The following is a 27,350-nucleotide window of genomic DNA, read 5'->3' as shown; positions in this document are numbered from 1 at the left end:
CAGAACGAGTCTCCATGATAACTATTGAACCAATTCAGAGTAATTCAACAGGACTCTCAGGAGAATCTTGACATAGTGTGATCTAATACAGGTCTTGACCCATTGGTTATATTGTTTCAAGTCTTCACACTGCTATTGCATTATTCTTTTGAAAACCACATTGTGTGGTTTTCAACAGTGTGTGTAGAAGTAGACCTGTAGGGCTTCTTCTGACTTGCACAATTTTCCTGGCCCCCCCCCAATCTTACTAATTAGTGTAGCAATTATTTCACGAACTCTGTGGACTGAGACTGTTATTTCAGGGTCTTGCAAGACCATTCTGAGGCTGTAACGTACTTGTGATCCTCCTGGTCCCCGTTCCTGGAAGGGGTTGAGCGCTCTTCAGGGAGAGTCACCATCTTAGTACTACTTTGGGACAGGAGGAATGCCTTAGGCTGATTTCTGTTTCGTGCTTCTATTTCTGGCATTTCCCTCACCAGTATAAAATGAAAAACATGCCACAGTGAAATTTTGCTTTGGTAGATATGGAGATGCTTTAAGGAAACAGATATACTTAATAATTTCAGAATGACATATGACAAATGTGAAGTTTTTTTTACCAGCAGCTGAATCACCCTTGGTGTTCTTTAGCTTCTGTGGCCTGAGCATAGCCTGGCCTTTTGGGGTACTCCCAGATGTAACCACATGGGGAGACTTCCTGGCTGGAGTCTTGGTAAGTGAGCGTTTATGTTCATTATCTTTAGTGGCAGCTGAAAACCTAAACAGGACAGTAGAGTACAAGACAAGAGTAGCTGTTTTGAGTAAACTGTGTCATGCTTATAAACAAAACCACTTGACCATCACCAAGCAGTTAAAGTGTCTCAATAAATACTTGCTAGCTGGACGAGCTTCTTTTGTAGACTAGATATGCTCCTCAATGCCGACATTAAAGCAAATCATTTATCAACCTTCATTGTCTGTGAAATATGGGCTAGTGTTTTTTGTCCTCCCTGCCTTGGCTGTAGAAGGCAGAGATTGAGGGAGATGCCTGCCTGCTTCAAGTTACCGTTTAGGAGGCACTCTAGGAAGTTCCCCTTCTTTCTCCTCCTCCTGATGACAGCAAGTCAGGTGGATTGAGAGCCTGCTATGCCAGAAGGGACAGGAACAGATCTTATACCTTCCCAGAAGAATGGAATTCACTTGACTGGTCCACATAACAAGCTTATTCTCTACATATGGAAAATTCCCTTAAATGCATTTCATTGATTCTCTGATGCATACTTTTTCTACATTTTAACACCTCTGAAACTGGGATATTGTACAATTGGTAGCATGCTACAGTTAATTGGCATTGATTTTTCTTAGTGGTTCATAAAATAATGGTGTGTCTTTAATCAGTGCTGTCTTAGAATCAGTGAAATCCTGTGACAACTATAAATATACACTGGGTTGTTGGTGGGTTAACAGAAGGAATTTCTGGATTTATAACTAGACTTGATGATGATCCTGAACCAACACGCTCAAATTATTACCCAAGACTGTAATAGTGTTAACAAAGTTTGATGTGTTAGGAGATCCTGTGAAGGCCAGTCTGCTCTGTCCAGTTGCAGTGAAGCAAGAACTAAGCCCTTGACCCTGGTGTTCTCAAGCAGCAGTACATAAAATCAGTTTTGCCAATTATAGGTACTTCATATTCTAAGCCTAGTCAATGAACAGAATTCCAAACTTAGGACCATTTAAAAATTTTCAAAATGATGTTACATGATTGCAGGTGCTGTAGAAGTGTCACCATGTGCCAGCTCTAGTAGATAGTTCAAATGCTCTTAAAAAGGAAAGGATAAAATTTGGGATATTAGAAGAAAGGAGCCTAAAGATCTTCATCTGTGGGGACAGTCACAGTTGATATCAGGAAAGGCACAAGCAAAGAAAACAAGGGATCCTTGGGATATGAGAGCTATGACACTGTGGGACCCAGTGGGTTATAAAATTGGTACTTTGGTTAGAGTCCACTTTTCAGTTCAATGAATTGAGAAATTTTCTATAGGAATTTAACTTCAGGTTTGTATTTAAGTCAATGGAAAAATTCCTTTTTATACATCTTTGCAGGTATACATTAAACTAATAAAATGAAGACTATCTGTATATATCTTATTTTTTATCTTCTTATTAATCAAATGTAGGCTACAGAGGCTAGGAAAACCAAGAAAACAAAACACAAATTAAAAAACAAAAAAAACCCCAGAACTGATAAAAAACTTCACTGATCTTTCTCTGTGTTCTGATTTCTCTTTCTTTTTCACCAGCATAAAAACATATTTGAAATACAAAAAAGAAAACAAAAACAAAAACAAAACAAAAACATATTCAATGCAGTCCACTTGTAATACATTAGAAACACTAAAGCTTTGAAATCTTACCCGATTACTTTTTAGAGCAACTTCTTTACCTGACATTCATTTTTGTTGCTGAGAGAGCAGAGGGCTTGACTGACCGCTTTGGACATAAGATGCTCCGGCCTGCAATGACCTGAGACCGACGGTGTGAGCGCCGCGGGCTAATGGGAGTATCCGCCACAGAGGGCCTTTCTCGGAGAGGAACTGGAGTCACTAGCACTCCCTTATTAAGGGGCTGCCTCTGAAGAAGGGAAAAAAACATCATATAAAATCTTGGCCTTTCATGCAGTATTTTCTCCTTGGCAAAGTGCAGAAGAGCGCTCTCCTTCCTCTCCTCATTTCCGACCTACTTTTAATTCCACCTGTCGCCCACGCCCCATTCCCCACAACCTCATTCTCTTCTATACCATGTCTGGCTGTCTGGCTGTGCAGTCGTGCCTGCAACCATGTTGCTATGGTGATTCTGATGTAAAAAGTAACTTCTGGTTGTACTGAGTAATATTTTACAAGGACATCTTTTCCAGCTGCCATATATACCCAGGCATTTTCTAACTAAAGAAAAGATGGGGCAGAACAGTCTTATCTAGCCAAATGGGCAACTATTTTGGAAGAATAAGTAGATTCTCCTGGAAAAATGGTACTTTTTTTTAAGAAGGTACTGAGGATTGAACCTAGGACCTAATATATGGGAAGCAGGTGTTCAACCACTGAGCTACATCTGCTCCCCAGTGAGAGTTGGTTTTTCCTTTTTTTTTTTTTTAGGAGGTATCAGGGATCAAACCCAGGACCTTGTACATGGGAAGCAGACATTTAACCACTTGAGCTACATCCACTCCCCAAATTCTGTATGAATTTTTTTTTTTAAGGAGGTAATGGAGATTGAACCTGGGACCTCATATATGCAAAGCAGGCATTTAGCCACTGAGCTACAGCCACTTGGGAAAATGGTTCTTCTGAGAGCATGATAAACAGTTTAGTAAATACCAACTTAGAAAAGAAGCTGTTATAGTTAGTATATGGAATCTACAGATAATTTCTATCCTCTATCCCCAGAAGTAGCAATATTTCAAAGTTCTCAAAGCAAAACAAAACTAAACTAAACTAAAGATAAAAAAGAAGGGAGGGAAGTCAAAGAAGGGAGGAAGGAAGTACTCTTGAAATTGCTCTGAAGGGTTCCTCTTAGGTTACCTTTTTAAAAAAAATTATTGTAAAACAAAGAGTAATTAAATATTTTACTATCATTAGTCTAAGATCTGTTGTAAACCAGAAGAAATATAACTTCACTAAGCTGACAACAGAGAAAGGACTATTGAAATTGACAGTGTAAAGCCAAATGATGTTAAATTCTAATCATATCCTATGAAATACAAGCAACAAGGAAATTGTTAGTTTTATCACTGGGCACATGAACAGAAGAGATTCTATCATCTGAGACATAATTTAAAACTGAAAAAATAAAAACACACAAAAAACTGAAATACTCAGTAAATATACATCTTTACCATAAGCCAAGACCTGGGTTAGATGTATTAAGGAAACCATCACATTTAATCACATCTACTGTGCCTCCCTCTTTTAGTTTCCCCCAAAGTTCCCACTTTCTACCCTGAGTCTCCTCACAGGTTACTTGGTGTCAGGACCATTGGGTCTATGGTTTTATTTGAGCCACTTAGAATGTAACAGTGACTTGACTTGAACTGAACAAACTTCCTGATGTTTTTGTTAGGTAGACTGTCAACAATGCTGACTCCAGCAATACTAATCCATTAATATGGTTAAAAGATAAACTGTGGAAAAGTATTTGTAACATATACTATATGTCATTGATATAGGTAAATGTCTCATAAATAAGAAAAATGGGCAAAAGTCAAGAAAAAGCAAATTCACAGAAAAAAGCCATTTATAACATGAAATTGTTCAACTAATAAATCAGGGAAATGCTAATTCAAGTGAGGTTTTTTTTTCATATTGTATTGTCAAGGATTAAAAAATCTGGCAATTCCTTCTGTTGGCCAAAACAGGCACCATGAAGTGCAAATTTTCTGATCTTGTTGGAGAGCAATTTGGCAACCAGATCAAACAAGTCTCCTTCCTCTCATCATGAAAGTCAAGGAGAGGTTGGTTCATGGCCAGGAGGATTCTCTCTAGGATCCATGCTCACTTCCTACTGTCCATCGCCACCCAAATGACTAATCCTTAAACACATTAACTGTCAAGAACAACATAATATCAGCTATGGTGAAGTAACCATAGTTATTTCTTATTCCCCAGTTTCCAAATAGAGCATTCCAAATGACCCATCTGACAGGCCAATTCCTTCAACAGCTGCAAGGGGTATAGGTGGGTATTTTACAACTAAACTCATTCAGATGAGCCTATAAGGCTGGAGTTACACTAAATGGTAAGACAAGCCATCAAAGGCTATACTCAGGATTATGACTGAGGTAACTGGTCTGCCCTATAACTTTCAACTGAAAAATTAAATCATCCACACTATGTAGTATAGAGATCTTGACTCTTGATCAAATACTTTAAATAAACCTGGCTTCATGATTAAGGAAGATGAGTGGCCTGCTTCTAGACATTTTTGCAGCTAGCTTCTATCTATGCAGAAAAAAGAAACAAAGAAACTGTATGTCTACTCTATGTCAAGTACTGGCACTGGCCTCTTTTCCAAGCATTCAACTAGGAAGTGTAGTGATTGTAGAGATGCCTGACCCTTGTTAATATTTAAGAAAGCCCTATTAAAAAAAAAAAAAAGACAAAAGAGAATGGGGAGAGAAGCAGATGTGGCTCAAGCAGTTAGGCACCCGCTTACCATATGGCCCCTAATGACATCAAGCAAGACAGCGAGCTGATGCGATAGGCTGGTGCTGCAAGGTTACCCAACAAGATAATATAATGAGATGATGCAACAAGGAGACACAACAAGGAAACACAATGAGACACACAACTAGCAGGGAGTGGAGGTGGCTCAAGCAGTTGGGTGCCTCTCTCCCACATGGGAGGTCCCGGGTTCAGTTCCTAGTGCTTCCTAAAATGACAATGAGCAGACACAAAGAGCAGACAGTGACCACAAAACAAGAAGGAGGGTGGGGGAGAACTAAATAAATAAAATAAATCTGAAAAAAAAAAAAAAAGGGTTTTTAGCAGGTGTAGCTCAGTGGTTGAGTGCCTGCTTCTCATGTACGAGGTCCAGTTCAATCCCCAGTACCACCCCCATCCCCACACACATACAAAAAGATGAAAAAGAAAGCCGTATTATTGTTCATAATGAATATCTGCTTCTCTGAAATCTGTCTACTTTGCTAGATGGATACAAAGCAAGACGATGTTTAATGCTATGGCTTGGCTTTGTTGTTTGCCAGAAGGTTGTTTAACAGTGTCTTCAACTGTGGTAACAAGTGGTTTTAGAAATACTGGATTAAGCTTCTCACCATGGACCTTCTCACCAGGGGCCTTATATGCCTTTACTTTTTAAATTATTTAGAACTTATCACCTAGTGGGTTTCCCTATTAACCCTAGTTGACAGAAAACTCAAAACTGAACTGAGTTAGCTGACAACAATAGACAATGTACCTATTAACAGTGCTCATTTTCTTTTAAATTGACTTTACACAGTTTTATGTTGTGTTTTACTCCATAAACTGCCTCAAATTCTTTTTTATAAATAGGCAGGTTGTTATATGATTATTTACTATATTCTTTTTTTTTTTTAAAGATTTATTTATTTAATTCCCTCCCTCCCCCGGTTGTCTGTTCTCTGTGTCTATTTGCTGTGTCTTGTTTCTTTGTCCACTTCTGTTGTCGTCAGCCGCACGGGAAGTGTGGGTGGCGCCATTCCTGGGCAGGCTGCACTTCCTTTCGCGCTGGGCGGCTCTCCTTACGGGGTGCACTCCTTGCGCGTGGGGCTCCCTAAGCGGGGGACACCCCTGTGTGGCACGGCACTCCTTGCGCGCATCACCACTGCACATGGGCCAGCTCCACACGGGTCAGGGAGGCCTGGGGTTTGAACCATGGACCTCCCATGTGGTAGACGGACGCCCTAACCACTGGGCCAAGTCCGTTTCCCTATTTACTATATTCTTAATTCTGAAATAAACGTTTCCCACTTCCCTAGTTGGCACCCCCTTACCACTAGAAACCACCAAAGGCAACATCAACTCTATACTCGGCTAATATAACCTCCGGGTTGATTCCATCACCTTCTCTTACTCAAAGGGGCCTTGAGTCCAGCAGGACCTGGACTGAAGGTCACCCAGGGAACTCAGTTGCCATAGGAAGCCTTTAAATTAGCCACTGTTAATCACGCCCTTCTCCTTTAGGTGAGAGGCCAGGGAAAGAAGATGCCTTCTGCCATAAAGTCAGATCATCCTCCACAAGTGATAGGGAAAAGGTATGAATACAGAAAACAGAAGAAGTTATTGCCTCTTTGGAATCATTTCTTCCTAGTGAGAATTCATTGTTTTATCTGGAGATGAAAATTCTCTTTGAAAACTCTCAGTATGGGGAAGGCAATTTCAAGACAATAAAGATATGCTAAATGGAAACAAATCAATTCTACCGGTAAAATGAAAAAAAAAAAAAAATTGAACATTAAAATAAAAGAGTTTAGTCCTGTTAAGCTCATAACTACATTGGCATACCTTCAGTTCATTAAATGAATTGTGTTCTTCAAAATGTTTCTTTTTTCTCTCAATATATTGATCAATGGACTCCATTTCCTTAAAACGGGCCTCATGAAGCTTCTTAAAGTCTGTAATATTGCATACAAATATGAAAATTAATGAGACAAAATCCATTTTTTCATTGTTTTTTTCCTGCTAACACACTTATTGTCATCTCTGCATCCCTGACATTCAACTTCAACATCATCTTTACTAAAACTTTAATTTCAAAACATTTAGTTTTTAGGAACTGAAGGACAAAGCATATTCATGTTTTGGATTATCAAACATTCACCACTTCCCCATTGTCCATTTCATTGCTAAATGACATAGCAGTTTAGACCAGAAGTAGAAAGAAATGACAGATTTGTACTCTCCCCTTACCAATTAATCAAATGGCCTTTGCAATTCATAATAAATTTGTTATTTTATAGTGCTTAGAAAGCTGTATGCCAGGGATAGACAAACTTTTCCTGTGAAGGGCTAGATAGTAAATAGCCACACACGGTCTCTGTCTCAACATCACTTCATCTTTTTTTTTTAAACAACTCTTTAAAGATGTAAAATCAATTCTTAGCTCAAGGTCTATACAAACAGGCTGTAGTTTGCCTATCCTTGCTCTGTGCTATTCTAATTACGCATATGAACACTTATTGAATTTTTAATATGCATTTTAAGAACTAGAATCACTCAAGAAATATTCTATTTGTCAAGCAATGTTCTAGTGATAAAAGAGAGAACAATTATATATCCAGAATTGGAGTCCCTTGGATTTACTGGGAACTTATTTCAAGGGGATATTGTGCCAAATGCTTTATAGACAATTTTTCTTCAGATATTTATTGAATACCTAGTACATGTCAGTCACCGTACTAGGTAATCCATGGTGGGGGAAAAAATTCTCAATTTATATAATAAACCTGATGAGATTGGTAGTATAATCCCTTCCATTTTTCACAGAGGAAGTGGGTTTATCAAGGATAAGTAAGTTGCCCAAGGTCTCAAGGCTAGAAAATGAGACAGCCAGGAGGAGGCAAGCCCAATTCCAGTGCCTGAGCTCTAGCTGCTGAGGTTCCCTGCCTTGCCAGCAGGCTCCTGAATCTTGTAGACCAACTGTCACTTTATGGTTCTTTGCGTACAAAACTTACTTGGAGTAGTGTTTCCAGTTTTTTTATTTCTTCCAGGTTTGGAAAAAACATCTGGGTAGAAAGACTTCTTTCTTTGTGAAGGTACCTTTGAATCTTCACTACCAAAATCTGCAGATACAAACAAATGAAGGATTTAAAAAATTTCTTCCCATTAAGAAACTCCTAGACATTAATACAGAGCATTTTCGGGTGCTAGGCTCTGTGATGTGGTAGGGCAAGTTAGAAACGGTATGTAAAGAATTTAGAGTTACATCCCTCTATAATTTTAGCTCGTATGCTTCAAGCAGTCAAAAACCATATTCTATATAGGAGTTATAGAAGTACATCAGAAAGTTTTCAAAACAATGTTTCTCAGAATTTTGACAGCAAACATGTCATTGTTATAATTAGTATGATAAAAATCACATAATCCCACCAGCCTAAGAATTACCATTAGCTTTTGGGCATTTTTCTTCTGCACCTCTTCACCTGCTCTTTTCTTTTTTTTTTGAGGTACTGGGGCTAGGGACTGAATCCCTGACCTATGCGGGAACCCAACACTCAACCACTGAGCCATCTTGGCTCCCCCAAGTTGTTTTTTTGTTTGTTTGCTTATTGATTTTGTTTTTTCTGTGCCTTGGTTCTCTTATTTGTAATGAGAATAATACTGTTTCAGTGATTCCAAGACAATTTTTTTTTTCACTTCAAAATGTCTGAAATAAGGATGCCTCTTACAATATTTGGTATGCTATAGTTAAATTGGCAGTTTTATTCAACTATAGTTGTGCTTCTTGCAATCAATTGTGTCATCTTCAGTGCAATGAGGATTGAAGTTTTATTTTTCATTTGTTTTTTAGGAGGTACCAGGGATTGTATCTAGGACCTAGTACATGGGAAGCAGGCGCTGAACCACTAGAGCTACATCTGCTCCCTGGGGACTGAGTACTTTGTTGTTTTCTTTTTTGAGGTACTGGGGGCCAGGGATTGAACCCAGGACCTCATATGTGGGAAGCTGGTGTTCAACCAATGAGCCACATCAGTTGCCCTGAGTTGGTTTTTCCATTTGTTTTATTTGTTTTTTTTTTAGGAGGCACTAGGAACCAAACCTGGTACCTCCCACACAGGAAATAGGTGCTCAAGTGCTTGAGCCACATATGCTCCCTTCACCTATTCTTGTTTTTCTTTGCTTTTTACAACATGGTGCATCAAAGGTTTGGTATTTTCCACTGCTTATGATTATCATTTTTCACATTGCTCTTTCTTGATCAACAATGAGGCAATCTATTATGAGATAAGCGAGGGAGGTTTCCAAAAATACTATTCATAAAGTCCCTGTCATCCCTAAGGTATCCCAGTGGACCCATAAAATAAGGCAAAAGAATGCTTCGACAGAGCGGGAAGGGTGCAGGGGTTTCTCCTTGGGTCTTCACTCTCAAATCAGAGGCAAAGTTTGATGAGAAGCAGGGTAGAGGATCAGAGTGAAGTCTCCCAAGATACTTTAATTTATTACAAATGGGAAATGGTAACTTTACAGTGGAAGAGCTTGAGGGATGCCACCATAATCAAGTGTTCAAGCTCATCTCATCAGAAATGGGACAAGTCAGCACCTGTGCCTCCTGGTGTGCTGCATGGAGAAAGACATACCCTCACTCCAGGGGCATCTGGATTCCTGCCTGAAGAGCACAGCCTGGATCTAACCATGAACAAATAGACAAGTCCAAGTAGGAGAACAAAAAAACTGCTCTGTATTAAAAAATGTCAATATCATGAGAGACAAAGACAGACTGAGGAATTGTTATGGATTAAAGTAGACTGAGAGAAATAATAATGAAATGCAAAGGATGATCTGATTGTTTTTTTTTTTCTATTTTCTTCAAAGGACATTAGTGGGAAAACTGATGCAATCAAATGGTCTATAGTGTAGATAAGCCTTTTCCATACTTCCTAGTCTTAGGATTCATTTATACTCTTTAAAAATATTAGTTCATTAAAAAATAGCAACAAACCCATTCATGTTAATACAAATAACATTTGTGAAAAATAAGCAAAAATTCCAAAATAAACAAAAACAAACAAAAGTAAGCAGAGTGGCATTATTTTACTATCTCTTTAATATCTGACTTAACAGAAAATAGGTGGCTTCTCTTATTTGCTTCAGCATACAATATGTTGCCATATGTTGTTTTGGTTGAAATATATGTTAAAAAACACACTTGTCTCACATGAATATATAATTGAAAAGGGAGAGTATTTTAATGCGTTTTCAGATGATTGTGGATATTCTTTGATACTACACCAAAATTTGACAAGTGGTCGTTTCTTAAAGATTAGTTGCAATGTGGAATATAAAGCTCTATCAGGGCATTTTTTGTACTCTATATTTCTAAGAAATCGAAATAAAGTCTTTTTTTTTAAGAAACACAAATGGAGGGATTTAGAGGTAAAGGGGCACATACCTGCAATTTACTCTCAAATATTTCAGGGAAAAAAATGCATATACTATATATGTATGTGTGTATGTATGCATGTGTGTATATGTATATAATAATAAATAATAATAATAAATATAATAAATAAATAGAAGATGAAGTAAATGGACAAATGGGTAAAAACATTAACTTTTGGGAAATCTTGATGGAATATACAAAGGAATTCTTGGTACTATTCTTTCAGCTTTTCTGTAAGTCTGACATTGGGTCAAAATAAAAAGTTAAAAACAACTACATGATCAGAAAATTTTTTTTCCAACTGCCTGTGGTAAAAAGGCTAACCAGACTTAATGGTCCCACCCTCATTTTTTCCATGTAATGAAAACTAGGTCCTAGAGGTAAGTCTCCTTTATAAAATGAGTAGTAGGGCATAAGATATTTGTTATTCTACCCCCATTTCTCACTCTTTCATATTTCTTTATATTTTGTTCTAAATCATGATTTTAAATTGGGGCTATGAGTCACATGCATCAAAATTACCTGGGGCACTTGTTAAAAAACTGTAGATTCCTAGGCTTACCACAGGCCTATCAAGTAAGACCCTTTCCTCCTGTCATTTTCCAGATTTAATAAGATATTTAAAGTTCTGGGGAAAATGGGAAGGTTGAGCATTACTTGAAAGTCTGCACTTAACTGCTTGGTAGACCCTGAATGGATCAAGGATCTCAATCCACTCTTGCCTCTTCAGCAAACCTTAGGTTTGTGCCCACACTTTGCTGCCATGAACCTAACATGAGACACTTTGTCACAATTAGTAGGATCCTTCAAGAACGAAGTGAGAAAGCACCAAATCCTGACAGGTATTGAAGAACTGAAGATTTATGCTGTTATTGAAACAAATTTCTAGCTCAGAAAGTTTGAGGAGGAGGAGTCTAGGAAGTTAGCAACTAAGGAAGGTATATACATTTACCATCACAAAGTTGGCTACAATCCTAGGAAGGAAGACTTTGCAGCTCCCCTCTAACTGTTCTGGTTGAGGAGGCAAACGGGTCTTTGTATGTGTCTTTAGAGTCAGCCTGAACATGCTGACAAAACAAAATGAGACAAAGTGGCCACAATAGTTGCTGAGGGCAGGGAGAAAGAAGAAGAGATGTGATGTGGGGGCATTTTTGGGACTTTGTGTTGTCCTAAATGATATTGCAGGGTCAGAGGCTGGACTTTATACATCCTGCCATAACCCACTGAATGTACTGGGGGAGAGTGTGAATTACAGGGTAGACTATTATCCATTTGGTGCAGCAGTGCTCCAAAATGTGTTCCCTGAGTGTAATGAGTGTGCCACAATGATGGGGGAGGTTGTTTGGTGTGGGAGGAGTGGAGTGTGTGTGGGGGTGGAGGGTATATGGGAACCTCTTATGTTTTTAAATGTAATATTTTTTGTGATGTATATATCTTAAAAAAATAATAATACAATTTACAAAAATGATGGGGGTGGGGAGGTGGGGAATGGGTTATATGGGAACCTCTTATGTTTTCTAATGTAATGTTCTTTGAGGTCTATTAACTTTAATTTTAAAAAAAGTGTAAAAAAACACAAAAACCAAAAAAACCAAAATGAGTTTTCCTGTCTCTTGTCATCACCAAGCAGAGACTAACTTCCCTAAACTTTCCAGTTTGTACACAAAGTTACTAAAAACAACCTGATGGTCTACTGTATTTGATGGTCTACTGTATTTTTTTTTAAAGATACTTGGCATACCATTTATTTTACTTTTTTCCACAGAAACTGCATTCACATCTCCTCGGCTCTTATCTGGAGAAGGAGCTTCTGCAACCAATTTTAGGTTCTGGTTTTCCTGCTGCTCCTGAATCTGAAATTCAGTGCGATCACTTATTTCCAACTCTGAATGTTCCTGCTACAAAATTTAAAGAGAAATAAATGATTTCAATGGTGCATAAGAAGTAATCTTTGTCTTCCAAAGAGAAGTAACAAAAACTGAGGTGGGGGTGGTAGAAAAGGTATGAGAATGAGATATTTAAAGGGTAGATTTGGTTCTCTGTGATACAAGTGTCATGAGAATGTGAAATCTGGGAAGAGGACATGCTAGGGAAAGCATAACAGAGTTGGCAAGATTAGTTGTCTTAGAGATGATAAATTAACATTAATCAGAGACCTAGATACTCTAGTGACCAATGGACCACATGAAGCTAGAAAATAAAAAAAATTAAGACTGTGTCTTATAAAAGTAACATATGAATGAAGGGATAAGGTCAAAGTATCAAATTGGAATGTACTCGCAGTGAGTGAGGGACATCCCTGACCAACCGCATGGCCACACCGTTGAAAGACTAAGTACAGGGTGACAGGCAGGCCTGGTACAAGTTAGGAAACAGAAAAACCACATTCAATGGTGGGACCTCTTTCCTTCTTATTTACTGCATTCACTTACATGAATACTTAATAAACCTTGATTTATTTGACAAATATTTATCGAGTGCTTCCCCAGGGACAGGCTGGGGGTGTGGTGGTAAGCAGCACAGACATGGGCTATGCTCTCACGGAGCTTACAGCACACCAAGCATTCCAAATGTCAGGGAGATGAGCGGCTTCCCTCTGAAGGGCCTGTAGGATAGAGATGGAAGGGGGAGCTGCCTGGAACTGAACCCAGGGTGCATGCGGCCTGCTCTGTGTGAGGACCACTGCCCAGGGTGCACGTGGCCTGCTCTGCGTTGAGGACCACTGCCCCAGATGTGTGCGGCCTGCTCTGCGTGAGGACCACTGCCCCGGGTGCACGTGGCCTGCTCTGCGTGAGGACCACTGCCCCAGGTGCACGTGGGCTGCTCTGCGTGAGGACCACTGCTCCGGGTGCACGTGGCCTGCTCTGCGTGAGGACCACTGCTCTGGGTGCACGTGGCCTGCTCTGCCTGAGGACCACTGCCCCGGGAGCACGTGGCTTGCTCTGTGTGAGGACCACTGCCCCGGGAGCACGTGGCTTACTCTGTGTGAGGGCCACTGCCCTGGGAGCACGTGGCTTGCTCTGCATGAGCACCACTCATGGGTGGCAGGGGTTGGGGCCACACCAGAAATGGGCTTTCTGCACACTGTATGACCTACCCCACAGACCAGCTTCATCTGGTAAACCCAGTATATACAGTTTGCTGATATTGTACGCTGCCAGCTAGTGACTTAAAAATAATTAAAAAAATTTTTTTACCTAAATTATTAGATGTTTTTTTAACCTTTTCCTTTTTTTTTTTTTAATGGGGGAAAGATAGGGGTAGAGGTCAGAGGAAGGGGAGAAAACAGTTTATTCTTTTTGTTTCTAATAATCAACATCCATGATCTAGGAATCATGAAAACTACAAAATTCTTACTGTGAGTCCAGGTGTTTTTTTCCTGTGGAGAGGAGTAGGGTCTGGGGCCCAAACATAGTGAAAAACCACCAACCTATATGAATGACTATGTTGATGGTCATGAAGACTATCTGAACATTTTTATCAAAACTCACTTCTCATTTACAGCTACCTGATATCACAATGGAATTTAAAAAGAAAACTCCCAATAATATACCAATTTTGGCATAAGAGGTGGCCTATTTGCGGTTTGCATGCTTGGCTCACCTTGGGGTCAGCATACTCTTGGAAAGCACGGTGGCGCCGCCTCCGGTTTTTGGTGGCATGGTTAACCATTTTCCTGTCCGTTTGCTCCTTAGTGCTAATCTGCATCTCAGTCTCATCACAGGATGATGCAGAAGGTTGACTTTCACCCTGTAAAGAGAGACATTAATAGGACATATCCTGTGCCTAGAGTTATAATGCTCAGGAAAAACCTGAATTTAAACCAAAATATAAACATATTACATATACAAAAGATAACGTTAAAACACTCTCGTACCAAACTATAGGCAAGAACAAGAATTATAAAACATTAAAAGAAACAATCACATTTAATAATATTAACTAATAAATTAGATATTCCAAGTTATCTTAGTGTGATTGAACAGGCAAATTATTAAAAGTGCATTGATTACTAATTTATATTGAATACACACTATGTCCCGGGCACTATACAATAAGTTAATACTAATTACAGCTAATACATGTTTACTGGACTAAATATTTACACGGATGATCTCATTCATTCCTCAAAGCCTGAGACAGGTATTAATATTATCCCCAACTCACAGATGGAGAAACTGAGGTTTAGAGTTCCAAGTAACTTGCCAAAGGTCAAAGTAAGGGAGTAAAGTGAGAATGGGATTTGCACTACTATGAACTAAGAGTAAAAAGCTACAATATCAGAACAGTATGGTATAGGTACCAGAATATATAAAACATACCTATGTAAGTAAGTAATCAAAATATGATAATGACTACTTTGTATTAGTGTGGAAAACTGGATTTAACACATGATGCTGGCAAACTAGTTAACTATGTTTTATATTTTTAGCAGGGGACATTGAAACTTGATTGTTTTCTCACACTAAAATGAAATCTAGATGAAGTTTATGCTGAATATATGCTCCCGTAATTTAAAAAAAAAAAAAAAGAATGAGCAACTGAAGAGACAATCATTAAATGCAATATGTGATCCTGGATAGGATCTAATAATGGTGGAGAAAAGGCCCAAAAGGACATTTTTGGGAACTGAAAAAATTGGAATTTAGATGGTAAGCTATAATCTTGAACTTGGTAACTATTCTTAAGGTTTAAAAAGTGAATATCCCAAAAAGCAAAGCAAAGAAAAAAAAAAAAGAAAAGAAAGAAAAAAAAGCAAAGCAAAGAAAAAGTGAATATTCTGGTTCTTGGGAAATGTACATGGCAGTATCAACTGTTCCAGGAGCATGATGATACAACTATACTTAAGTGCTCAGAAAATGGACTAATAGAGAGACAGATGGATAAGTTGATGAAGAGATAGAATGATATGACAAATGTGCCAAAATGTTAAAATGTGTGGATCTGGGTATCTGTGGGTATAGGGGCATGTTCGAGTTCTTTGTAAGGGGTTTGTATTATTTTTGTAACTGTCCTCTAAGTTTGAAAGTATTTCAAAATAAAAAGTTTTTTAAAAAATGAAGCCTGGATGGGTTAAAGATTTAAATGTAAAAAGTAAAACTAAAAAGCACTAGAACTGTGACTATGCCAAGCACCATTGAATGTACACTTTAGATAGATTGTGTTGTATGTGAATATGTCTCAATACAATACTTAAAAAAAAAAAGCACTAGAAAAAAATTGGTGAATATTTATAACATGAGTGTGAAGAAGATCTTTTTGAGCATATTATTTATCTAGAAAATACAATGGGAAAGCTAATTTGTTTTGGTGTTTTATATTGTATTGTAAAATTTAAAGTACTTATTTAGCACTCTCTGTCCCCACCCCTTTTAGCACAATGCCAGGGCAGGCCCTGTAACTGGTTTAAAGGCCTGTCTGCATGACTCCCTGAGGTGCTTTTGTTTTGTTTTGAGGTACTGGGGACCAGGAATTGAACCTGGGACCTTCTATGTGGGAAGCCAGCACTCAACTGCTGAGCTACATAGGCTACCCCCAGAGATGCTTTATTTTAATCCCAGGTACCTTAATCAGGTATGTTAGTCTGACAGTGACCAGGGAGGACCATGTTCATTCCTGAATGTACTGTGCTGTTCCCTGTATCATACTTGTCTAAATGTTGGCCTGAAGAGGCACACCTGGTTGAGATGAGGGAGTTTCCAGGACACAGCCAGACCAACCTATGTACAGAGCTGCCAGGCTCACGTCCCTGGATCAGACTCATAAGCCAGGATGTACAATGGGAAAATTAGGCTTCCAGAAGGTCTGATATTACCCCCACTCACTCAAATGAAATCCACAGCTGTGTATTGTCCAGTGATGACACTGGGGGTCTGGAAGCTTACATTTCTGTCTGTCCTTGGTAACATGAATGAGCTTGCTCTACCAGATATCTGGTGGCTCTCAGGTTCCTGGTTTCTACTGTGTCTTGCCTTGGCTCTCCCCTTCGTCTCTCTTTTTGTTGTGTCATCATCCTGTTGTGTGGATTGCCATGCGGGCCTGGCTCGCCACGTGGGCACGCCTTTACCAGGAGCCCAGGGATGGAAACCAGGTCCTCCCATATGGTAGACAGAAGCCCAATCACTTGAGTCACATCCACTTCCAAATTTTTGATTTTAGATGGCACTACAACTTAGTCATGTATCCTTAAGTTATTAAGAAAAAAGAAAAGAAAAAGACAGATAATGATGTAGTTGATGTAGAAACTTTTAAAGCTGGAATTCAAAGTTAACTCCTTTTCTGTTGTCCATCTTAAGTTAATTAAAACACGGAATCAAAAAGAATGTAGGTACAAGGTCCCAGGTTTAATCCCTGGTACCTGCTGAAAACAAACAAACAAATGAAAAAACCAACTCTCACTGGGGAGTGCATTTAGCTCAGTGGCTGAGCACCTGTTTCCCAAGTATGAGGTCCTAGGTTCAATCCACAGTACCTCCTAAAATAAGAAAGAAAAAAAATAATTTTGAATATTGAAAATTTCAAAATATTTATAACTTGGGATACAGAAAGCTACAGAGACTATAGAAAGAGAAGATTTTCAGTTCATGTTTATATTTACCTTCAATTCCAGAAATACAACTGATGCTTCCCAGGGCCTAGTTCCCTAAGGTCTTTCAATATTTTCCTCTATTTTAAGAACCCTGGTCCTAATGCATTCACTGGTCCATTTATGTGCCAGGCCTTGTCAAAAATCTTTGGGGTAGGCATATTTGAAGTACCATGATAACATCTCACATCAGCAGTGGGTTTACCACAAATTACTTTCAGAGTCTGTACAGAAAAGAGTTAACATATAGATTGAGTGGCAAAAGCAGGTAAGAGAGAGACTTCTGGGAGGATGGCGGACTATAAAGACACTGGATTCTCTTCTCCAAAAAAATAGCTAGAGGACAGGCTGAGATAACCTAGAAAGAGATCTTCTAGGGCTTAGAACACTGGGTGAAGGCTGGACACTGTGCAGAGGAGAAAGGCACAAAGGTGGAAAATCAAGACTACAGAACTGTGAGTTGAAACCAGGGGCTGCTGCTGCCGGCACCCTCCCCACACTAAAGACACTTTAGAATTCCTGGACCTCTGGGTCTGCGGGGACAGACAAAGGGGGCTCCAGGGATCAACCACCCCAGGAAAGGGTGGTGGGACCACATGGTTGTTTGCCCTAGGAGCCGGCACAGGACTGGGGAAATCCAACCCTCAAAATGTCCCTCTCTTGGAAACGGACTTTGGCCCAGTGGTTAGGGCGTCCGTCTACCACATGGGAGGTCCACGGTTCAAGCCCCGGGCCTCCTTGACCCGTGTGGAGCTGGCCCATGCGCAGTGCTGATGCGCGCAAGGAATGCCCTGCTACACAGGGGTGTCCCCCGCGTAGGGGAGCCCCACGTGCAAGGAGTGCACCCATAAGGAGAGCCGCCCAGCGCGAAGGAGGGAGCAGCCTACCGAGGAATGGCGCCGCCCACACTTCCCGTGCCGCTGACGACAACAGAGGCGGACAAAGAAACAAGATGCAGCAAAAAGCCACAGAAAACAGACAACCAGGGGAGGGGAATTAAATAAATAAAAATAAATCTTAAAAAAAAAAAAAATGTCCCTCTCTTCTAGTCAGGACCGATTGTTGAGGACGTACTTCTCCAGGAAAGGGGAGAGAAAGGGACAGAGCTCAAGGTTGACTCAGCTTTAGACTCACAAATTTGGTTTGCTGTGTCCCAGGAGCCCTTCCAGGCCTGGTTGCGCCGTGACATTGTTTGCCTTAGGAGCCGGCAAACTGCTAAAGATATAGGACCCTCCCAATCTCCTTCTCTACTAACCAGGAATGATTGTTGAGGAGTCAGAGGGGAGTGAAAATATTTCCGACCTGGGAAAAGGGAGGGGGCTGCCAGAGAAGGTGGAGAACTGTTTCAGAAAGTTTGAATTACAAGGCTCCTAGCCTCCAGACAGGAAGCTCTATCACATTGATTCAGTCTGTGATGCAACAATCACACACTGACCAGGCATTGAACTGAGCGCTTCCAAAGAGCGCCACTTGCTGGAGGAACAAGTAAGTGCACATGAGAAAATAAAAAATGAGAGGCTTTTCCTGGCTTCTATAGCCTCCCTCCCCAAGGCCCTAGGAAGCAAATCTACAGTGAAATACTGGTTCTGGTGCTCAGTTTTGAGCAACTAGCAGGGACAATCCTAACAACCCAGGTAGAGCCAAGAATCAAAGAGCAGTGGTAACACATAGCCTCCTGCCACTAAATCCCTACAAAAGAGAAAGAAATTGAGCATCTGAGTAAACTACATTCTAGTCAGACATCTAGACATGAGCAAAAAATTATGAGCCATACTAAGAAAATAGAAGACATGGCCCAAAAAAGGAATATATCAGAGCCCCAAAAGAGATGCAGGATTTGAGAGAACTAATCAGTGAGATGCGCACAAATTTCCAAAATCAAATTAATGCGTTGAGAGACAATACGGTTAAAGCGATAAATGAGGCGGCGGACTTGGCCCAGTGGTTAGGGCGTCCGTCTACCACATGGGAGGTCCGCAGTTCAAACCCGGGGCCTCCTTGACCTGTGTGGAGCTGGCCCATGGGCAGTGCTGATGCGCACAAGGAGTGCCACGCCACGCAGGGGCGTCCCCCGTGTAGGGGAGCCCCATGCGCAAGGAGTGCACCCCGTAAGGAGAGCCGCCCAGTGCGAAAGAAAGTGCAGCCTGCCCAGGAATGGCACCACACACACACGGAGAGCTGACACAACAAGATGATGCAACAAAAGGAAACACAGATTCCTGTGCCACTGACAACAGAAGTGGACAAAGAAGATGCAGCAAATAGACACATAGAACAGACAACCGGGGTGAGGGTGGGGAAGGGGAGAGAAATAAATCTTAAAAAAAAATAAATAAATAACTTAAGTATCTTTTAAAAAAAAAGAGATAAATGACATCAAGAAGATACTGAGTGAGCGCAAAGAAGAATTTGCAATCTGAACAGAAAAGTAACAATGCTTATGGAAATGAAAGACACAATAGGTGAGATAAAAAACACACTGGGTGGAATGGGGGAGAGTGTAGACTACAATGTAGACCACTGTCCATGTGGTGCAGCAGTGCTCCAAAATGTATTCACTAGGTGCAGTGAATGTGCCAGTGATGGAAGAGGTTGTTGATGTGGGAGGAGTGGGGTAGGGAGGTGGGGGGTGTATGGGGACCTCATATTTTTTTAATGTGACATTTAAAATAAAATAAAGAAAAAAAATTATCATATATATATATATATATATATATATATATAAAAGTCAAAGAATAAGTGATACAGAAGACAGAACAACTGAAATTGGAGAAAAGAATGGAAAAAGTTGAGCAGGGGCTCAGAGAGTTGAATGACAACTCAAAATGCAACAACATATGTGTCATGGGAATTCCAGAAGAAGAGAAGGAAAAAGGGGCAGAAAGTTTTTGAGGAAATAACAGCTGAAAATTTTTCAACTCTCATGAAAGAAATGAACTTACCTGTCCAAGAAGTGCACCATACCCCAATGAGAATAAATCCAAATAGACATATTCCAAGACACATACTACTCAGAATGTTAAATGTCAAAGATAAAGAGATAATTCTTAGATCAGCAAGGGAGAAGCAAACCATCACAAACGAGGGATACCCAGTAAGACTTAGTGTGGATTTCTCTTCAGAAACCATGGAGGTGAGAAGAGAATGGTATAATACGATTAGGATACTGAAAGAAAAACTACCAGCTGAGAATTCTTTATCCAGCAAAATTGTCCTTTAAATATGAAGGTGAATATAAAATATTCACAAACTAACAGAAACTAAGAGTTTGAAAAAAAGAATCCATCTTTGCAGGAAATATTAAAGGAAGCCTTAGAACCTGAAATAAAAAGACAGGAGATAGAGCTTGCAGGAGAGTATAGAAGAAAGAATAGCAGAAAGGATAAAAGAGTAAAAAGATAGATAAATACATGATATGACATATGAAAACCAAAGAATAAAATGGTGGAAGTAAATAGTGCATTTACAGTAATAACATTGAATGTGAATGGATTAAACTCCCCAATCAAAAGATGCAGGCTGAAAGAATGGATAAAAAAACATGAGCCATCCATATGCTGCCTAGAAGACCTAGGGATACAAAACAGCTGAAAGTGAAAGGTTGGACGAAGATACTCCACGCAAATAGTAACCAAAAAAGAACAGGGGCAGCTATATTAATATCAGACAAAACAGACTTTAAATGCAAAAATAATAAAAGGAACAATTCACCAGGAAGATATAACAGTCACAAACATCTATGCAACTAACCAGGGTGCCCCAAAATATATGAGACAAACTCTGGCAAAACTGAAGGGAGAAACAGACATCGCTACAATAGTCGTTGGAGACTTCAATCCCCACTTACATCATTAGATAGAACAACTAGACTGAAGATCAACAAGGAAACAGAGAACTTGAACAATATGATAAACTAGTTAGACCCTACAGACATAAACTCAGCAGGTTACACATTCTTCTCATGTTCTCATGGATCTTTCTCCAGGAGACCATGTTAGGGCACAATGCAGCTCTCAATAAATATAAAAAGACTGAAGTTATACAAAGCACCTTCTCAGATCATAGTGGAATGAAACTGGAAATCAATAATAAATGGGAAAAAAGTAAATTTCCAAACATGTGGAGGCCAAACAATACACTCCCCAATAATCAGTGAGTCGAAGAAATTGCAAGTGGAATCAGCAAATACATAAAGACAAATGAAAACGAGAACACAATGTATCAAAAGTTACGGGATACAGTGAAGGCAGTCTTGAGAGGGAAATTTATAGCCCTAAATGCTTAAAAAAGATGAAAGAGCTAAACTCAAAGATTTAACTGAACAACTACAGAAACTAGAAAAAGAACAGCAAACCAGTCCCAAAGCAAGCAGAAGGAAATAAATAATAAATATTAGAGCAGAAATCAATGAAAATGAGAACAACAAAAAAACCAAAAAACAATAGAGAAAAGCAACAAAACCAAAAGCTGGTTCTTTGAGAAGATCAAGAAAATTGACAACTCCCTAGGTAGACTAACAGAGAAAAAAGAGAATATGCAAATAAATACAACCAGAAATGAAAAAGGGGAAGTTACAACTGACCACACAGAAATAAAAAGAATCATGAGAGGATATTATGAGAAATCATAAGCCAACAAACTAGACAACCTAGATGAAAAGGGCAAATTCCTAGAAAGACAAAAATAACCTATACTGACACTACAAGAAATACAAGAACTTAGCAAACCAATCATGTTTAAGGAGATTGAATCCATCATCAAAAATCTCCCAGAAAAGTCCAGGACCAGATGGCTTCATGGGTGAATTCTACCAAGCATTTCAGAAAGAATTAACACCAGTCCTGATTTTTGGAAGAATTTCTTCCAAAAAACTGAAGAGAAGGAAAATTACCCAAAACATTTTATGAAGCCAACATTACCCCAATACCAAAGACAAAGATACTACAAGAAAAGAAAATTATAGACCAATCTCTCTAATGAACATAGATGCAAAAATTCTCAACAAAATACTTGCAAATCGAATCCAACAGCATATCAAAAGACTTATACATTATGACCAAGTGAGATTTATTCCTGGTATGCAAGTCTGGTTCAACATAAGAAAATCAATCAATAAAATACACCACATTAACAAATGGAAGGGAAAAAAACCACATGATCATCTCAATCAACATAGGAAAGGCATTCAGCAAATTCCAGCATCCTTTTTTGATAAAAATACTTCAAAATATAGAAGGAAAATTCCTCAAGTGATAAAAGGCATATATGAAAAACCCACAGCCAACACCATACTCAATGGGGAAAGGTTGAAAGCTTTCCCTCTAATAGGACCCCTATATGACTCCCTATATAAGACTCAACTCAAAATGGATCAAACCAAAATATACAAGGCAGGACCATAAAACTACTAGAAGAGGGAAGCAGATATGGCCTCAAGTGATTGGGCTTCCATCAACTATATGGGAGGGCCCAGGTTTGACTCCTGGGGCCTCCTGGCAAAGCATGCCCAAGCAGCGAGTCATGCAGCAAGATGATGACGCAACAAAAGAGAGAGGAAGGGGAGAGTCAAGGTGAGACGCAGCAGAAACTAGGAACTGAGGTGGTGCAAGTGACAGGGTACCTCTCTCCACATCGCAGGTCCCCGGGATCAAATCGTGGTGAACCCTAGAGGAGAAAACAGGACGAGAAGACAAAACAAAAAACAAAAAACAAAACAAAACAAAAAACTACTAGAAGAAAATGTAGGGAAACATCTTCCAGACCTTGTAGAAGGTGGTGGTTTCTTGGACCTTACACCCAAAGTACATGCAACAAAAGAAAAAGTAGATAAATGGGACTCCTCAAAATTAAACACTTTTGCACCTCACAAGACTTTGTCAAAAGGGTGAAAAGGCAGCCAACTCCATGGGAGAGAATATTTGGAAATCACGTATCTGATAAGGATTTAATACCCAGGATATATAAAGAGATATTACAACTCAACAATAAAAAGAAAAATGACCCAATTAAAAAATGGGCAAAAGACTTGAATAGACATTTGTCTGAAGAAGAAATATGAATGGCAAAAAAACACATGAAGGAATGCTCAACATCACTAATGAATAGGAAAATGCAAATCAAAACTACAATGAGATATCATTTCACACCCATCAGAATGGCTACTATTAAAAAGACAGAGAACTACAGGTGTTGAAGAGGATGTGGAGAGATAGGAACACTCATTCACTACTGGTGGGAATGCAGAATTGTACAGCCACTGTGGAGGACTGATTGGCAGTTCCTAAAGAAGCTGAATGTAGAGTTGCCACATGACCCTGCAATATCACTACTGGGTATATACCCAGAAAAACAGAGCAGAGACATGAACAGACATCTGCATACTGATGGTCATAGCGGCATTATTCACAATTGCCAAAAGGTGGAAACAATCCAGGTGTCCATCCACTAACGAATGGACAAACTGTGGTATATTCACATGATGGAATATTATACAGCTACAAGAAGAAATGAAGTCGTAACGCATATGACAACATGGATGTACAGAGAGGACATTATGTTGAGCGAAGCAAGCCAGACACAAAAGGACAAATAGTGTTTGATTGTGTTACTATGAACCAAATATTCTGTGTTTAACATATTGTTTGATTAAAAAAATATATATGTATCCAGTAAAAAAAAATTCATTTATTATTTTCAACCTGAAATAAGATGGTCAGTAAATATTATATTCCGAATTTTTAAAAAAGTTAACATAGCAGGCCTAACTGGCATCCTTTGAAAGATCTATTTACAAGGTTGGCCCTTGAGTGACAACTGGGAACTTGGATTTCTGGAGGGATCCCACTACCCTAACTGATAAGAGTGGTTCATTGTGTCAAAACAGTTTATACTGTACAAACAATGTGGCTTACACTGAACATATGCTTTCCTTCTGAGACTCTGAATTTTGGTTGTGCAAGGCAGCAGGTACCTAGATGACCAGTCCCCAGTAAAAATCTGGGCCCTGAGTCTCTGAGGAGCTTCCCTGGTAGATAACATTTCATGCATGTTGTCACAACTCAGATGCTGGGGCATTAAGCATGTCCTGTGTGACTCTACCAGCAGAGGACTTTTATAAGTTTGCCCTTAGTTTCCTCCAGACTTCTCCCTATATGGCTTTTTCCTTTGCTGATTTTGCTTTGCATGATTTTGCTGTCATAAATTATAGCCACAGTCCAGAGAGTCTTCCTAGTGAATCGCAGAACCTAGGGGTGCACCCCAATACCCAGACTCCTACTTCATTGAATTCTCACAATAATGGAATCAACAGAGCAGATATAATTCCCATTTTAAAAAAGAGGAAAAGGAGTTTGAGTTTTCCAAGGTCACCAAGAAAGAAACGACAGAGTTAGTAGTTAATCTGGGTCTTTACAAATTCAAATCCAGTTCCCTTCCTACTCATATGCTATACCTTGTAAAATGTGGTAACTACTAATTAACTTTTGCATTTTGGCAAGGGAATTTTGCAATTCAAAACAAATAGTTATGGGAAGCGCATGTGGCTCAAGCGATTGAGCTCCTGCCTATCACATGGGAGGTCTGTGGTTCGGTTCCTGGTGCCTCCTAAAGAAGTCAGTGAGCTGGCTTGACAGGCAGGCACAGCAGGCTAACACAACAAGATGGCGCAACGAGAGACACAACAAAGCAGGGAGCAGAGGTTCCCAGTGTCTCCTAAAGAAGATGAGCAAAGACAGTGAGCTGACAAAATAGGCAGGCACACAAGCTGATGCAAGCTGACACAAGAAGAGACACAAGAAGAAAAAACATAATGGGAGACACAAGCAGGGAATGGAGGTGGCTCAAGCAATTAGGCGCCTCCTTCCTACATTGGAAGTCCTGGGTTTAGTGTCTGGTGCCTCCTAAAGAAATAAGGAAGACAACAGACACAGCAAGTACAAACAAGGGGGTGGGGGAAAATAAATAAATAAAATCTTAAAAAAAAACACAACAACACAAAAAAACAAATACTTACGATGAAAGCATTCAATCCCTGGCACTATTACCAATAATAATCTCTTTGGTAAATAGACAGCATTTCTTATGTCATCACCAACTTGGTTTATCACTCAGTAGCTACATATGATTTGTTCTCTATCAGATGATGAAAAATGTTACTCACCTGATTCTCATTTTCTTCTCTTGCGTCTTGTTTAAGGTGGGCTTTCAATGCTTTTAGTAACTTGTCTGCCTGCAGGAAAGTCTTACCATTAGCGCCAAAAATCATATAAACAAGAAAGATATTCTGAACATTTTCTCATCAAATTGTTGTATTAATCAAATACACTCTGGGTAGGCTCTGAGAATATAACAATGGCCAAGATAAAATTGGCAGAAGGGGGAAGACAGATAAAGAACAAGGCAATTACAATACAATAGGGTAAGTGCCAACATGAGGACACTCAGGATGTTGTTAGAAAACATGTGGGGGGTGGGGGATATATGGGAACCTCATATTTTTTTAATGTAACATTTAAAAGAAAATAAAGAAGAAAAAAAAGAAAACATAGGTGAACTTGCCCACTACAAGACTTGAGCAGGTAATTAGACCTGCCAGTTCTAAGATAAAGAAATGCTGTCTCTAGAAGCTAAGATCCGAAGGATGAAGCAAGGAGAGTTAGACATAAGAAAAAGGTTAGAGAAAATAGCATGGGCAAAGATAAGAATGAGGGTGGAGTTTGAAGAACTAAAGGTGTTTAATGTAGCTGGAGCATTGAACTGTTGGAGCTGATTTGGTGAGAAAGCTGGAAACATGGGCAGTGGCCTGATCTTGCCAGGCTTTGTCAGCCCCTGAAGAGTCTGCCACAGGGCACTGGGGGACCAACTTTCCTCTTTCCACATGAGGGAAACTTTCCTACTTAATTTGTTCCAAAAAGAGAAACATTGATCTGATTGGTTATGCTTTCCTGTGTTCTAAAAGGCCAAGCATATTGATTGGGTTTCCTTTTCCTGGTCTTCTACCCAGCCTAGCCTCAATATGTAATTAAGAGCCAGAGACTTCCTTCTCAAGGGGTGCCCACCCCAACTAGCATGGCTCTTCTTTTCACACCATTTATACTCGGCCATGTGTCTAGGAGAGAGTGGTAGAGATACTGAAATTTTGTTTGGGTCTTATGGGACAGGAGAGACTGTACTTAGGTCACATCCTCCTGCCCAGTTTATTAGTGTTCTGCATCAAGCTATCAGGCACCATCTCAGCTAGCAATAATGTGGTACTTTGTTTTTGAAACCTACCTTAAGGTCTTCTCTTGAAAAGGGGTGACTGGCCGGACAGAATTCAGGCATTCTTGCTTCTTCTGCCTTTGTAATACCATCAAAACCTCACCAAACACCCAACAATGATGAAATGAGTTACTTGTGGCAGAGCCAGGAGAGGACATCTAGCCGGCAAAATGGTCTGGGGTTTATGCTCAAGAGAGCTGGAGGTGTAGCTGTGTTAACTATTAGCATACATCCATGCATTCCTCCAACAAGTATTTATTGTGCACTCTTCCAGGCAGTAGAGAAAAAGTGGCAAACAAAGTACACAAAGTTTATGACCCTCGAGGTGTTTCTAGAGGGTGAAGCAGCTTATTGACCAAGTAAGCTATAAATAAATGATATGATTTCAGGTGCTATGAATGCAACCAAGCCAAAATAAAGCTGCTGTCCGGAGCAGAAAGGGATCTTACCTGAGCTAGGATGGTCAGGAAAGGTCTTTCAAAACAGACGTGGTATTAGAATTGAGATGTGAATGAGGGGAAGAGGTAACAGGTGAAGATAGGGGGAAAGGTATTCAAAACAGAGTGAACATCAAGCACAGTGGCCCTGAAAGGCTGATGAATTTGAAGGACAGAAAGCAGCCAGTGCAGATGGAACACGGTGAGCTGAGGGCGGGGAGATCAGATAGGTGACCAGAGGCTGGGTCAAGTAGAAAATTTTAGGCCACAATAAGGAGTAGGAATCTCTTCCTCCTAACTATTCACTCTATTGTGGAAAAATATACCATAAAATTTGCTATTTTCACCATTTTAAGTGTCTAATTCAGTGGCATTTATTACATTTATAATGATGTGTAACATCAACACCATCCTTTACCAAAACCTTTTCATTGCCCAAAACAGAAACTCTGTAC

At 39.6% G+C, this 27,350-nt stretch overlaps 1 protein-coding gene across 5 annotated transcripts in view; it reads right to left on the bottom strand.

Annotated features, from left to right (window-relative positions):
* NUSAP1 (nucleolar and spindle associated protein 1) overlaps nucleotides 1-27,350 on the bottom strand; it is a 43,983-nt gene that overhangs the window by 10,651 nt on the left and 5,982 nt on the right. For 3 of the 5 annotated variants that reach the window (XM_058293954.2, XM_058293951.2, XM_004481511.4), the window contains exons 2-8: nucleotides 25,359-25,427; nucleotides 14,218-14,364; nucleotides 12,356-12,512; nucleotides 8,189-8,296; nucleotides 7,020-7,129; nucleotides 2,426-2,613; nucleotides 600-757 (exon numbers count right to left, since the gene is read on the bottom strand). In XM_058293954.2, the coding sequence (XP_058149937.1) occupies nucleotides 600-757; nucleotides 2,426-2,613; nucleotides 7,020-7,129; nucleotides 8,189-8,296; nucleotides 12,356-12,512; nucleotides 14,218-14,322 (826 nt within the window). In that variant the 5' untranslated portion in view covers nucleotides 14,323-14,364; nucleotides 25,359-25,427. The remainder of the gene's footprint in view (nucleotides 1-599; nucleotides 758-2,425; nucleotides 2,614-7,019; nucleotides 7,130-8,188; nucleotides 8,297-12,355; nucleotides 12,513-14,217; nucleotides 14,365-25,358; nucleotides 25,428-27,350) is intronic. The other 2 variants (XM_004481512.4, XM_058293953.2) reach the window with 2 other exon arrangements.

Source organism: Dasypus novemcinctus, chromosome 3 (assembly GCF_030445035.2).
Source record: "Dasypus novemcinctus isolate mDasNov1 chromosome 3, mDasNov1.1.hap2, whole genome shotgun sequence".
Classification (NCBI taxonomy): domain Eukaryota; kingdom Metazoa; phylum Chordata; class Mammalia; order Cingulata; family Dasypodidae; genus Dasypus; species Dasypus novemcinctus.
The sequence above is the reverse complement of the archived record's forward strand: the minus strand, read 5'-3'. Positions and strand labels throughout refer to the sequence as shown.